This window comes from Geotrypetes seraphini, chromosome 14 (genome assembly GCF_902459505.1).
Source record: "Geotrypetes seraphini chromosome 14, aGeoSer1.1, whole genome shotgun sequence".
In the NCBI taxonomy this organism is placed as follows: domain Eukaryota; kingdom Metazoa; phylum Chordata; class Amphibia; order Gymnophiona; family Dermophiidae; genus Geotrypetes; species Geotrypetes seraphini.
Window position 1 is genome coordinate 21,317,078 of NC_047097.1, and position 13,947 is coordinate 21,331,024.

Genomic DNA, 13,947 nt, shown 5'->3' on the forward strand with positions numbered 1-13,947 from the left:
ATGTCATTCAGTTATCACATAAGCTTTGTTCATAACAGATACCTGAATAATTTGGCTGAATGTGGTTGGAAAAGTATTTCCATTTGTGAGTTCTCAGAAATACACATAGGTAAAAGATACTGCAGGCTTATCTGAAGGCTGCTGACAGTAAACCTATGTTTTAGTTTTTTATTCATTTTTCATATAACAACAAGTGTATCACATAAATTTATACAATTTCATTGCGTACACACTTGATAATCCTTCATAGATCATTGTAAATACAACATATTATTATATAATACTGTACTATAATATTGAAAAAGCATATCATACTTAATAAGTATACCAACCTAAACAAAATCATTGTCACATCAAAGCAAAGGCTACAAAATTTATGCTAACTAAAACATAAAAGACATATGAACATACTAGGTTAGACCAAAGGTCCATCAAGCCCAATATCCTTTTATCAACAGAGGCCAATCTAGGTCACAAGTACCTGGTAGGATCCCAAAAAGTAGTAAGATTCTGTGCTGCGCTCACCCTCATGTCTACTTAATGCAGTCTGTGGGCTTTATCTCCAGGAATGTATCCAAACTGTTTTTTAAGCCCTGCTATGCCAGCTGCTTTTGCCACATCTTCTGACAGCAGATTCCAGGAATGTACTAATACAGTTTTTCTCTACATTACATTACATTAGTGATTTCTATTCCGCTTGTGCCTTGCGGTTCTAAGCGGATTACAAGTTAGAAGACTGGACATTTCCAGGAACGTTACAGTACATAGAGTCAAGAATGCATCAAGTTACAATTGTTAGTCTGGACATTCCAGGAGAATTGAAAGCAAAGAGTAAATATATAATAGGTTATTGTGATGAATAGTAACAATACAGTCTGGATACAGAAGCGAGTTGTACAATGTTGAGGCGTTGCTGTGGTGGTGGTGTTCATGAGAGTATTTTCTAGTGCTATAGTGAGGTTAAGATGATGATGATCAGAAAGTACATAACATAAAGGTGTTGAGTATGCAGAGCAGCATGTCTTGGTTGTATTTGTTGGGGATGTACATGTAACCATTGTCTGTTCATGCAGGTTGAAAACACCATAAGATGGAGGACACGGCGGGATGAAGAGGGAAATGAAGTTAGAGAAAGCAATGCACGCATAGTTAAGTGGTCTGATGGAAGGTTAGTTGACACTTTCATCAATGGTGAAGCAATCACAGCTGCTTTTTATTCTTTCCAACCTAACAGAAGCTGGAAAGAACTGTACCAAAGGAGCTGAGAAATGTCTGTCTGTTGTCCATTTGTCAGGGGGCAAAATAATTCTGCAAAAATTAAATGGAATGGGATGTATGGAGGATGAAGCAGTGAAAGTGTTTAGATTTCAACTCACTATATAAAGGTATCACGCAGAAAGGAATCAGACACTTGCAGGTTATACGAAACACAGCAATAAAACTTATTGGAAATGTGAAACAATTTGACCATGTCACACCTCTTCTGATAAAAGCTCACTGGCTCCCTTTTCCACACAGAATGATCTATAAAATCATACTTTTAACATTCAAAACACTCCGTAACAACCAGCAGGAATTCTTAAACAATTTTCTAATTCACTACGCCCCAGCTAGAACACTGAGATTATAATCACAAAATCTTTTAAAGGTTCCCTCTCTCCATATTAGCACTGCATGAATAACAAACTTCTCCGCCACATTCCCATCTCTTTGGAACTATGGGATGAACCCATGCTAGATCATTTCAAAGGAAAAACTAAAAACATTTCTTTTTATACATGCATTCAACCTCTAATGCACTTACCTTATGAAACATTATCTTTCATTTGCTTTGGTTATCAGATGGGATCTCCCTACCTTTTGTATTTCCCCTATATGGCTTTCTTTCCTATTTTATAATGTACTTCTTTGCCTTAATCCTATCGTTCCAGTAGGTCCTGTATGTTACTCTATTTTACTATTTTTATTATGTACAAACCGCTTAGAAAACTGATAGGATAGGCAGTATACAAATTTTTATTAAACTTGAACTTGAAACGTTGAGTTTGAAAATGGGCTAGATTGGACATAAGATTCTAGAGCAGGGCTGCCCAAGTCCGGTCCTTGAGATCTACTGGCAGGCCAGGTTTTCAGGATATCCACAATGAATCTGCATGAGAGAGAGATTTGCTACCAAGAAGGCAGTGCAAGCCAATCTCTCTCATGCATATTCATTGTGGATATCCTGAAAACCTGGCCTGCTAGTAGATCTCGAGGACTGGACTTGGACAACCCTACTTTAGAGAAATAAGTCCTAATGCACTTCTATAGGATACACAGGTCTAGCTTCTCCAGAATAGAATTTCAGAAGTAAGCCTTCTTTGGCATGTTGCAAGTACCTAGTTGTAAAATACCTTGTCTTAATGGTTACCCATGTTGAATTTTATGTGATGTAGTTTTTGGTAGAATGTTTTGTCTGTATGTATATTGCGATTATAGTTTGTACTTAATATCTGCTTAGAATTGCAGATAATGTAGAATATAAATTTTATATATAAATACTCCACATGCTCTGGCTTAAGAGTGCCTCACTACTTGCTGTCGTGGTATGCACAAAACTAACTCATTTGAAGACACTGCTCTCAGATGAAACATAGCAGTTTGGAACGTCGTCTTTTGAACTGACCCCACCAACAATACCCACCTACAACTGCCTCACCTTCCCCAATATGACCCACACCAAAAAGGTTGAGCCCTGTAACTGTCCTTATAACCACTTAAATGCCTCTACTCCCTAAAACTGCCCCACTTCCTCGCCCCCTAAAACTAGCCCCATACAACTGCCATACCATCAAGAGAACTACCCTAATTGTTAACCAGCCACCACAATTACACCACTTCAATTTGCCCACACCCCATAAACTGCCCCTGCAATTGAACTGCAACTGCCCCTGCTACCAAAATTGTCTCTCCACCCCCAAAATGCCCTGCCATATGAAACTCTTCACCTATAATAGACTAGAGGTCTGCACGGGAATGGGGATCACGGAAATCCTGCGAGTCCTGCGGGGATCCTCCCTAGGTCAATGGGACTCCCATGGGGACCCCTCCAAGGCCGACAGGACTCCCACGGGGATGGAACTGGGGTTCCTATCCCGAATTGAGGCCCTGACGAATCAGCAGCATGTCATGTAGGCATGGAGCTCATCACGTAGGCAGTAAGCTCAGCACAGGCACACATTGGTTTAGCTGCAGCACAATGGGCCAATCACAAACGACCTCAGAGTTCTAAGGTCATTTGTGATTGGCCTATTGTGTTGCAGCTGAACCAATGTGCCTGTGCTGAGCTTACTGCCCACGTGATGAGCTCCAGAAGAGGGAGAGCCGGCGGCTGAATTGCTGCTTCTAGGGAGCTGCGACGCTTCACTTTTCGTTGCCTTTGTGCAGCCACCTGAGCGAGGAGCAGGATGGCTCTCTGGCTCCCAGCTGTGTTCTACCCCGCCCCTACCTGAGCTGGCCAAAGTTGCGCGGGGTAAGTGTGGGCACTGGGTCTGGAGAAGGGAAGGACCTCAGGGGGTGGGGCGGGCCAGGCCAGAACCCTTCACCTCCCCCACCACGGCTCCTCCCTGCCGTGGTGAAGGTGGCTGCAGCTCCTGGGCACTGGGGTGGCTGGCTGGGAGAGGGCCTACTCCCCCTGCCAAACCACTTGGTAGGAGCTGGCTGGTGCTGCTGAGGTCAGGTTAGTGGGGGAGGGGAAAAGGCTTGGTGGGTGCTGGAACTTGGCATGTATGTGACAGGAGGGGAAGGAAAGAGAGGAGAGTCAATTTGGCCCACAGGTTAGGCAGAGGTGGGCTTGGGATTGTGGGAGACAGCTAGGGGGAAGGGAGAGGGAAGTGACAGGCAGGCCAGGGTGAGGAGAAGAAAGAGTGAGAGCTAGAATGAAGGGAGTGAGGTGACAGGGAGAGCAGGTGGGGCACAAGATAACAGAGACAAGTAAGCAGGCAGTATGGCTAATATGAGAACTAGCAAAAGGGACAGGTGACGACCATCATGAGGGGTAGGGAGAATGAGGCAATGGTGAGATAGAGCATGGGTGACAGGTGGCTAGAGAATAAGGTGGTAGACAGGCCAGCCAAGGTGATAGCCTTCCACCTTGGGCAGAGAGTGAAGTGGCAGGCTGGATGGGGTGAAGGGGAAGGGAGAGAATCTGGTGACAGGAACAGGCATAAGGGGGTACAGAGATGATGCTAACAGGATCAGGGGTAGGCAGTGTGGTGATGGTGACAAGGAAGCAAGTGTGCCAGTGTGAGGGACAGAGAGGTTGTGTTCTGTATGTATGAAAAGGACTGTTTCTGTATCGCTTGGTAGACTGTATCGCTTGGTAGTCCTTACGAATGGGTAATATGCCTCACTGCTACTAGCAGGTGGAGACTGAGATCAAACATGTATATCAGTATAGCATGCCCCTCTTGCTACTCCAATTTTCCTCAGTCTCCCCTCTTAGCACTGTTGGAACTTTGTTTGTGGACTCGTGGTTCTCTTTTTTGTGCCGGATAGAGCTTGGGCGGGTTCTGTTTGGGGATCCATCTGACCTCGGGGGTGTTAAACCCGGCGGGTCTTGTGCTGGGTCCCTCCCCCCACTTTCCTCCACCTCCCCATATTTTTGTAGTAGGCCTCAGCAGGCGGCCTGACCCCCTGGTTGGTCAGCCCTCCAACTTTGAAAGCCGTGGAGTCTGTCCTGACTAAGTAAAAAGAAATAACAAAATAATTCTGAGCTGTGCCGGTCTAAAGGGCTCATTTCCCTTTACAAATGCCTTTTTTCCTGTGTTTTTTCTCAACTAAATGGCACTTTCTTTACAGCTAGGGCGGTTTTCAGCACAATGAGCTCTTTTAAAGGGAAAAAGTACTCCAGGCACGAGGTACTCGTGGCAAACCTGTGCAAGCGTTGTGCAGGCCGGAGCGGTGGGGAAGTCTTGTCGGCAGTGGATGCATGTGCCTTGCGGTACGGCTTCGGATCGTGGGGAAGCCCAGGCTTCCCCCGACGCCCACATGAGGGGTTCCCCAACCGCTGACGGTCAGGGAGTACAGGATTCCCTTACCGCCGGTTCAGTTGGGGATTCCCTTTTCGTGTTGGTTGCTCGGCCTCAGCGTCAAAAAAGTCCCAAGCTTTTCAGACACGACAGGCTGCAGGAGCTCCAATTTTGGCGGTTTCAGGTCCAATTTTGGCAGGAACCTCCTCATTCATTTCAGTTACCTCAGGTGACCTTCCCCCCCTGCTCTGGAAATACAGGGGCAAGGTATGTCGGGGTCCCCTGCTGGGACAGGGAGTCCCTTGGGGCCACCGGGGGTCTTTCCCCCTGAATTTATGTTAGCACTTTGTAAAGCTTATATGCTAGTTGCAGGAGGTTCCGGAGGTCTCGAGGGGGGGGGGGTTACCCATGATACCTTCCCTGGTGTGGCCCCACACAGTGGTGGTTTTGCCCCGCTCTACTCCTCTCTCATCCAAACACCCGAAGGTCTCTTTGGATGAGGATTTTTTCCCAGAGGAGCAAGAGGTGATTGCTGAGGACCTGGACACTTGGGAAGAATTCCAAGAGGCCTCTTGGGAGGCCAGATTCTGCCGGCGAGGGATTCGAGCACCCCCCTGCTGGCGAAGATGCATCTGTGGTGCGCATTTTTCAGCGGGAAGAGCTCCATGAGTTAATCCTTCAGGTCTCCTCGATTTTGCAATTTGAGGACCCTATGTTGGAGCCCCCGCGTACGGTGGACCCCTTGCTTAAGGGGATTCGCTCTGCTTCCCACTCTTTTCCTACGCATCAGGATATTCTGGACATCATGCTCGCACAGTGACAGATGCTGGAAGCTCCTTTTCGTTTTGCGCGCTCCATGGCCCGCCTGTATCCTATTCCGGAAGGGGATATGGATACTCTGAAGTCGCCTGTAGTGGATGCAGTGGTCTCATGCCTGTTGAGGGCGGTGTGGCCTTGAAGGACCCGGAGGAGCGTAAGTTGGAGTCCCTCCTTAAACAGAGTTTTGATGTGACAACTTTGTCGGTCCAGGCGGCTATGTGGGGCGGGCTGGTGGCTGGGGCGTGTTTTCATTGGGCCCAGCATGTACTTGATGATAAATCTGAGAATTGGGACTTGCTAAGGCAAGCAGTTGCCAAAATTGAATTGGGTGCTTCTTATCTCTCGGATGCCATGTATGACCTCTTGCAAGCGTCTGCCAAGTCTCGGGCCTTAGGAGTGGCAGCACACTGTGCCTTCTGGCTTTGTACTTTGTCAGCGGATTTGGCGTCCAAAGCTAAGTTGACGAAGTTTCCTTTTAAAGGATCTTTCTTGTTTGGTGAGGACCTGGACAAGTTGGTTAGAATTTCACTGATTATAAAGTGCCTTGTTTGCCTGAGGATAGGCCTAGGCCGCTGGCTCGAGGTGGCGCTGCTTGTGGGCATGAGCGTGATTTCCACCGTTTCTGCTCCGGTTGAGGGGCTGCTTCTTTTCAGTTTCCTGGGCTCTCAAGAGGCAGGTTCTTCCAGCGCATGCAGTCCTTTCATAGAGTCCGCCGGGTCCCCTGCTGCCCGTCCTGTACCATGACTCCTTGCCAGCGCCTGTCTTGGTTCCGGTGTGCACCCGGTTGAGAGACTTTTATCCAAAGTGGAGAGACATCATGTCTGATCAGTGGGTTCTGGAAATGATCCGGGATGGCTATGCGCTGGAGTTCGTCAAGTCCTTGCCAGACCAGTTTCTAGCTTCTCCCTCGCAGGTGGCGTGGAAGCAGCAGGCTTTTTGCCAGACCCTTCAAAGATTGTTGGATCTTCACGCGGTGGTTCCAGTTCCCCCGCAGGAGTGGGGCACAGGTTGGTACTCGATTTACTTTGTGGTGCCAAAGACAGAAGGGACCTTTCGACCCATCCTGGATTTGAATGGGGTCAACAGGGCTCTTCACGTGCCTTCCTTCTGCATGGAAACTCTGCGGTCTGTGATTCTGGCGGTTCAGCCGGGGAGTTTCTGTCCTCTCTCGATCTGACCAAGGCCTACTTACACATTCCTATTCGGGCCTCCCATCATCGCTTCCTGCCTGGAAGCTCTGGTTCAACCGTGGCCAATGAAGGGGCTGTTGTATGTGTTCCCTCCGTGGCCATTAGTGGGCAGAGTTCTCTGCATAATTCGCCATTCGGGCCTCGTGGTTCTGGTGGCTCCGGATTGGCCTTGACGACCATAGTGCACAGATTTGGTGAGGCATCTGGTGGCAGATCCTCTGCCTCTCTTGGACAACCTTCTAACTCAGGGTCCCATTCCAATGCTTAATCCAGGTCCCTTTTGTCTTACAGCTTGGCTCTTGAAAGGGGTCGCCTAGGTAAGAAGGGGGATTCAGATAAAGTGATCTCAACTCTCTTGGGGTCCTGGAGGCTTTCCATCTCTCAGATTTATGTGATGGTTTGGCATCTATTTGAGGAGTGGTGTGATGCGCATGGAGTGGTTTCTTTTCGCACTTCCCTGCCTAACATCTTAGAGTTTTTGCAGAATGGCCTGGATAGGGGACTGGCTTGGTCTTCTCTCCGGGTTCAGCTTGCAACCTTGTCAGCCTTTCGGAGGTTAGTGTCAGGTCAGCATTTGACTGCCATTCTTTATGTGATTCGCTTCTTGCGGCCCTCTGTTCCATCTTGTGATCTCAATCTGGTTCTGTCAGTTCTAGTGCGCCCTCCTTTTGAATAGTTAGGCAACTGTTCTTTGAAGGACCTTACTCTTACAGTGGTATTCTTGGTGGCTATTACTTCTAGATGTGTTTCTGAGCTGCAGGCTTTCTCTTGTAGAGCTCCCTTCTTGGAGTTTTCTAGGGAGCGGGTTGTCTTGAGGCCTGTTCCTCCCTTTCTTCCCAAAGTAGTTTCTCCTTTTCATGCGAATCACTCTAGTCCTCCTGGTGTTGGGTAGTCGGGAGGGCTCTTCTGAGGAAAAACAGCTGCGCAAGTTAGATGTCAGTCCGGTCCTTTGCTCTTATGTGCAGAGAACCCAGGAGATCAGGAAATCAGATCATCTCTTTGTCCTTCTGGCGCTTCTAAAGCTACTATTGCGCGCTGGATCAAGGAGACTATTGCTTTCGCTTATCTTCTGAAGAAGAAACCTGTTCCCGACTTTCTCAAGGCTCATTCCATTAGGGGTCAGGCAGCTTCTTGAGCTGAGTCTTCTCTAGTGCCTCCAGTGGATATTTGCAAGGCTGCAGTCTGGTCTTCTCTGCATTCCTTTGTCAGACACTATATATGATAATTTATCTCTATCTCTAAAATCAAAAAGAATTGATAACTTACAGGCAAAGCAATGTTCGAAAGACCCGTTTCGAAATTTCGAGTTTGCTCCTGGTGATGTCAACGAGGAACTATCAAGACTCAAGGTGAACAAAGCCATGGGACCAGACAATCTGCACCCCAGAGTACTCAGAGAGCTGTGTGACGTCCTAGCAGAACCGTTAGCCGCACTCTTCAATCTGTCTCTGAGTGCGGGTAGAACTTGGACTGGAAATCAGCTAATGTTGTTCCTCTGCACAAAAAGGGTTGCAGAGCAGAAGCTGCGAATTACAGACCGATGAGTCTCACATCGATAGTGAGTAAACTCATGGAAAAACTAATCAAACGAAAATTGGACACGATTCTGGACGAGGAGAATCTACGCGATCCCCACCAACATGGATTCACCAAGGGTAGGTCCTGCCAATCCAATCTTATCAGCTTCTTTGACTGGGTAACAAGAAAACTGGATTTGGGAGAGTCCCTGGACGTCGTGTACTTGGACTTCAGTAAAGCTTTTGATAGTGTTCCCCACCACAGGTTGTTGAATAAGATGAAATCGTTGGGATTAGGTGAACACTAACAGCATGGGTCAGCGATTGGCTGAGTGGTAGACTTCAGAGGGTGGTGGTTAATGATACCCTCTCTAAAACGTCGGAGGTGACCAGCAGTGTGCCGCAGGGCTCAGTCTTGGACCCAATCCTTTTCAACATATTCATAGGAGACCTGCCTCAAGGGCTTCAAGGAAAAATAACGTTATTCGCCGATGATGCCAAACTTTGTAACATTGTAAGCAACAGCAACAGCAAATTGCCTGATTGTATGACGCAGGACCTGCTTTTATTGGAACATTGGTCCTCGATCTGGCAGCTAAGCTTCAATGCTAAAAAATGCAAGGTCATGCACCTTGGCAACAATAATCCATGCAGAACGTACACATTAAATGGAGAAACCCGGCTAGGACTGCAGCAGAATGCGATTTAGGGGTGATCATTAGTGAAGACATGAAAACTGCCAATCAAGTGGAGAAGGCTTCATTCAAGGCTAGGCAAATACTGGGTTGTATCCGCAGGAGCTTTGTAAGTTGGAAGCCTGACATCCTAATGCCACTGTACAGAACCATGGTGAGGCCTCACCTGGAGTACTGTGTGCAATTCTGGAGACCACATTACCGTAAAGATGTACTGAGAGTTGAGTCGGTTCAGCGAATGGCCACCAGGATGGTCTCCGGGCTCAAGGATCTCCCGTACGGAGAAAGGCTGAACGAATTGCGACTATACTCTCTTGAAGAACGTAGGGAGAGGGGAGACATGATTGAGACATTTAAGTATATCACTGGTCGTATCAAGGTGGAAGATGATATGTTCTCTCTTTGGGGACCCTCGACCACAAGAGGACATCCGCTAAAAATCAGGGGCAGGAAGTTTCATGGCGACACCAGGAAGTATTTCTTCACTGAAAGAGTGGTTGACAATTGGAATGAGTTTCCAGTGCAGGTGATCGAGGCCAGCAGCGTGGCAGATTTTAAAAACAGATGGGATGCCCAGGTCGGATCTCTAGGAGGGTAGAGTTAAGGGGATGGGTCATCAGAGCACGATATCTCAAAGGGTAGCTAGGAGGGAGGGTCAATGGAGTGGGCAGACTTGATGGGCCTTGGCCCTTTTCTGCCGTCACTTTTCTATGTTGTTGTTTTTTGTTTTTTTTTCTAACTTGGTTTTTATTTGGAAGGCTGAGAATTGTACACCTGTTTTGCATAAACATTTTGATTTTTCTTACAAGGATGGCAGGACATTTAATGATTCTATATAGCACATTTCCAATCTAATACAGAGAAAAGACCTCAGTGTTTCCCAGGAGCATACCCAGGAAACTTTATATGGCAATTATTCTGTTGCCATAGAGAAATACATCCTCAGTCTGAGAAAAACTCTGTTTCAAAAACTATAATCACAGAACTTTTTTGAATTAGATTTTCATAAAACAGTAGGATACCAGCACTTATCTTACGTGATCATTCTATATCCTCTGATATTGAAAAAAATCTCCGCAGTTGAACCCTAGTGCTGCATAATTGCAACGCACAGGGGAATGATTTAGATTTCCCTTTTAGATTTCCCGACAGGCCCTGTTTTTGAAACGGATTTTTTCCTCAGACTGAGGATGTATTTCTCTATGTCAACTGAATACTTCCCATAGAAATTTTCCCAGGTATGCTCCTGGGAAACACTGAGGTCTTTTCTCCGTATTTGATTGGAAACGTGCTATATAGAATCTCTGATGTTGATTTATCTTATGAATTTTTTTTGTGGTTACATATTTATTAGAATATTCAGCTTGTATCAATTTATTTTTGTCATTTAGGACATTTAATGACCCATAAATATTTGTCTTTGAAGCATGTCATTACATTTGGGCAATGAAGTCTTCGATGTGTACAAAGCACCATTACAAGGGGACCACAATCATTTGTTCATCAGACAGGGAACTGGTCTACAGGGCCAAGCTGTGTTCAAGACCAAGCTAACTTTCAGGTAAGAAGAGGAAGCCAGCGTTAGCCGAACAACAATATCACACTTCAGCATTCTGAATAAACTTGAGAAGATAGTGACATGAAACTGTGCACCTAATGTAGTGCAAATTGTCTTTCGCCAAACTTAGCATTAGAGGCTGACTGAGTTTCAGTTTTGGCTTTGGCACTGAAACTGGTCCATATTCAGCCTTGTTTCGGTTTCAGCCAAAAATGTGAGTGCATTTTGGCTGAAATCAAAATGCCCCCACCCCTGAGTAAAAACACATCCCACTCTGGCTTCACTCCCCCCACAGACAAAAAACGAGGGCTGCTCCTGCCCCATGCCAGCTCTGCAGTCAGAATGGCTGCTGCAACTTCCCATGGCAGCTTTATGCTGCAAGAGGTGCCAGAAGCTTTCTTGAGATTGATAGGGATTTTTTGGACATTATGAGCAAGAATCCCCGTTCTGATTTGGACATTCTTTTTAAAATGTCTTTCTATGTGTATTAAACTTTGAAAAGGGATAGATAACAATTACCATATATGCTCTAATATAAACTGAGATTTTTGGGCCCAATAAATGGGGGTTGATTTATATTCATGTCCCATCTAACCACTCATTCACCTGGACCCATAGTGGATCTCCAGTACTGGCCTGGTGGTCAAATGGTGCAGGGAGCCAGACCTACTGATCAATCCCTCTCTCCTTCATAGTGACTTTGCCTCTACAACTAACCAGCCTGCCCCTCCCTTCTCAGTCCCCCTGCAGGCTTATCTTAGGTCCCTGGTGGTCAAATGGTGAGGTAGGGCAGAAGTGATCCTTCTACGCTCCTGCCCGGCAGTCTCCATAATTAAAAAAAAAAATTAAAAAAAAATGGTTTGCGAGGTTGCGTGGAATTTTGCAGCCTTTTTAAAAATATTTTTAACCACAGATACTGCTGGGCAGGAGTATAGAAGGATTGTTCCTGCCCTGCTAGGGATCTAAGGTAATCCTGAAGGGGAGGGGAAGGGTTGAGCTGGTTAGTTGCAGAGGCAAAGTCTCCGGGAGGAAGCAATCGATTGGTAGCTCTGGTATCCCGCACCACTGGACCACCAGGGCAGTACTTGAGACGCGCAGAGGGTCTGGGAAAGGGGGTGGACTGGCTGGCTGCAGAGCCGGAAGACATGACACTTCAGGGAAGGGAGGTGGGGGTCACTTCTGCCTCAGTACCAGTACTTGAATATAAACCATCAGTTTATATTTGAGTTAACATCTTTCCCCTTATTTTAGAAGAAAAATGTTGTCTCGGTTTATATTCGAGTATGTATGGTGAATGGTGAGATCAGAGCACTCCTAACACCATCTCAGACTGCAGATAGAAGTGATCCAAGTCAGTACGGATCTCTCCTGTCCCGACAAGTCAACTAGACCATCAAGATTTGTAAGGTAGGCCTAGTGTGGGGGTCACATTTTTGTTTGGAGGGGAGAGAGCAGAATGGGGCCTGTTTTTCACGGGGGGCAGAGTTGGGCTGCTTTGGTTTGAGGGGAATGTGCCAGTACCATTTTTAGCATGGTAAATTTGGCTGCAGATTCAGTTTCTGCTGAAACTGAAAAAACAGGATTGATCACCTTCTACATAGCACATTATTATGCTTAACCCTTTAAGTGGGGCAGTGGATCATATTTTTCTCTTTCACTTCGTCCTGTAGTTTTATGACACTGATGAATCTCGCTGAAATTAACTAAAAGCACATTTCAGAGTTTAAATGTTTCATAGGTTTATTTTGTTTTTTACATTCATGAATTTAATTAAAGAGGAGCAATTTCATCAGTGGTCAGAAAGTAGCTGTTATGGATTTACTCTCTTCTCTCTCCCTCTGGGGTTATATATGTAGATATTTGTTTTGGACCATTTATTCAGATAGTTCCAAAACCTTGCTCTTGGTGCGATAACAGATTTTAATGTAAAATAGTCTTGCAGAGCACATTGGGTGTTAACAGACAATGAACAACAATAGGGAGATGCCAATGAGCAAAAATTATTAGCATTTAAAGAGAAAACAAAAGCAAGGATGTTATCCTTCTGACCCAAATGCCTACAAAAGAAAAAAAAAAACCCTGTACACTAGTATTTTCTTTGATGGCCTCTCAGCTTAAGCATTGCAGTGCATTCCGACAACTTGCTGTTTAAAGCCTGAGCAGTTTGGAGTGAAAATTGGAGCAAAATCTGATCATGAAACTGCAGAAAGATGATAAGATTGTGTTAACTACAGTATATAGAACAAAGAATATTTCTTTCCATAATTTTAGCATTTTAATTTTATAGATATATAAAGGTGTGCAAGACACCACTCTGATGGAAACAGTCTGGAAGTGAAGCATTTGCAAACTTCTTTTTGCAGTGATGGAAATTCCTTTCTGTTTCAATGTGAGATTTTGATTTTGCAAACCAAGATGGCATTAGAAATGCTCTGGTCTCACTGTTTAATTGTTATTTATCCCCTTTCCAATCTTAATACACATGGAGGGGCATTTTAGAAAGAATGCCCAAGTCCAAAAACCCTATCCATTTCATAGCCATTTTCAAACTGAATGAATTTTGAGGTTTCTTGCTCAGTAATATGTGAGAATGTCCAAAATAAATAGCCATTTTCCAAAATAAAACGTCCAGATTATGAGCAGCAAAAAAGCAGAGACAAAGAATGACTGTCTGGCAGCATTTGCATGAAAATTGCCCTGCAGAGCAGAGGAGCCTAGTGGTCAGTGCAGTGGACTTAAATTCAAAGCATCCAGGTTCATATTCCACTGCAACTCTGTTATTTTAAATGGTGAGCCTTCCAGACAAATGGAAATACCTACTTTCTTTATCGTCCCTCCAGACCGGCACAGATAGATGGTTTACGCTCCTCTGCCAGCAGATGGAGACTGAGAACAGACTTTTGGAAGTAGTACACGTGAGCTGTGCAGTCCCATCTACAATTAGTCTGTTCTCAGTCTCCAGCAGGTGGAGGTGGTAAGCCTGTGCAGTCTTTCCTGTTGTTAGTTAGGGTCTCTTGGATCTGATTAAAGGCCTTTGTCCTTTTTTTTTTTTTGCTGTCCGGATATAGCTTGGACCCTTTCGGGGGTGCCATACTCAGATGGTCGAGTCCCTCCCCCCTCCCCAATTTTTGTTTAGAGGTACCTCAGCTGTATGCCTTG

The 13,947-nt window shown here is 45.6% G+C and overlaps 1 protein-coding gene across 1 annotated transcript in view; it reads left to right on the forward strand.

Moving 5' to 3' along the window:
- The window catches only part of LEO1 (LEO1 homolog, Paf1/RNA polymerase II complex component), a 49,500-nt gene that overhangs the window by 21,529 nt on the left and 14,024 nt on the right, over window positions 1-13,947 (forward strand). Inside the window, 2 exon segments of the mRNA XM_033920899.1 lie at window positions 1,074-1,168; window positions 10,657-10,791. Coding sequence (XP_033776790.1) covers window positions 1,074-1,168; window positions 10,657-10,791 — 230 coding nt within the window.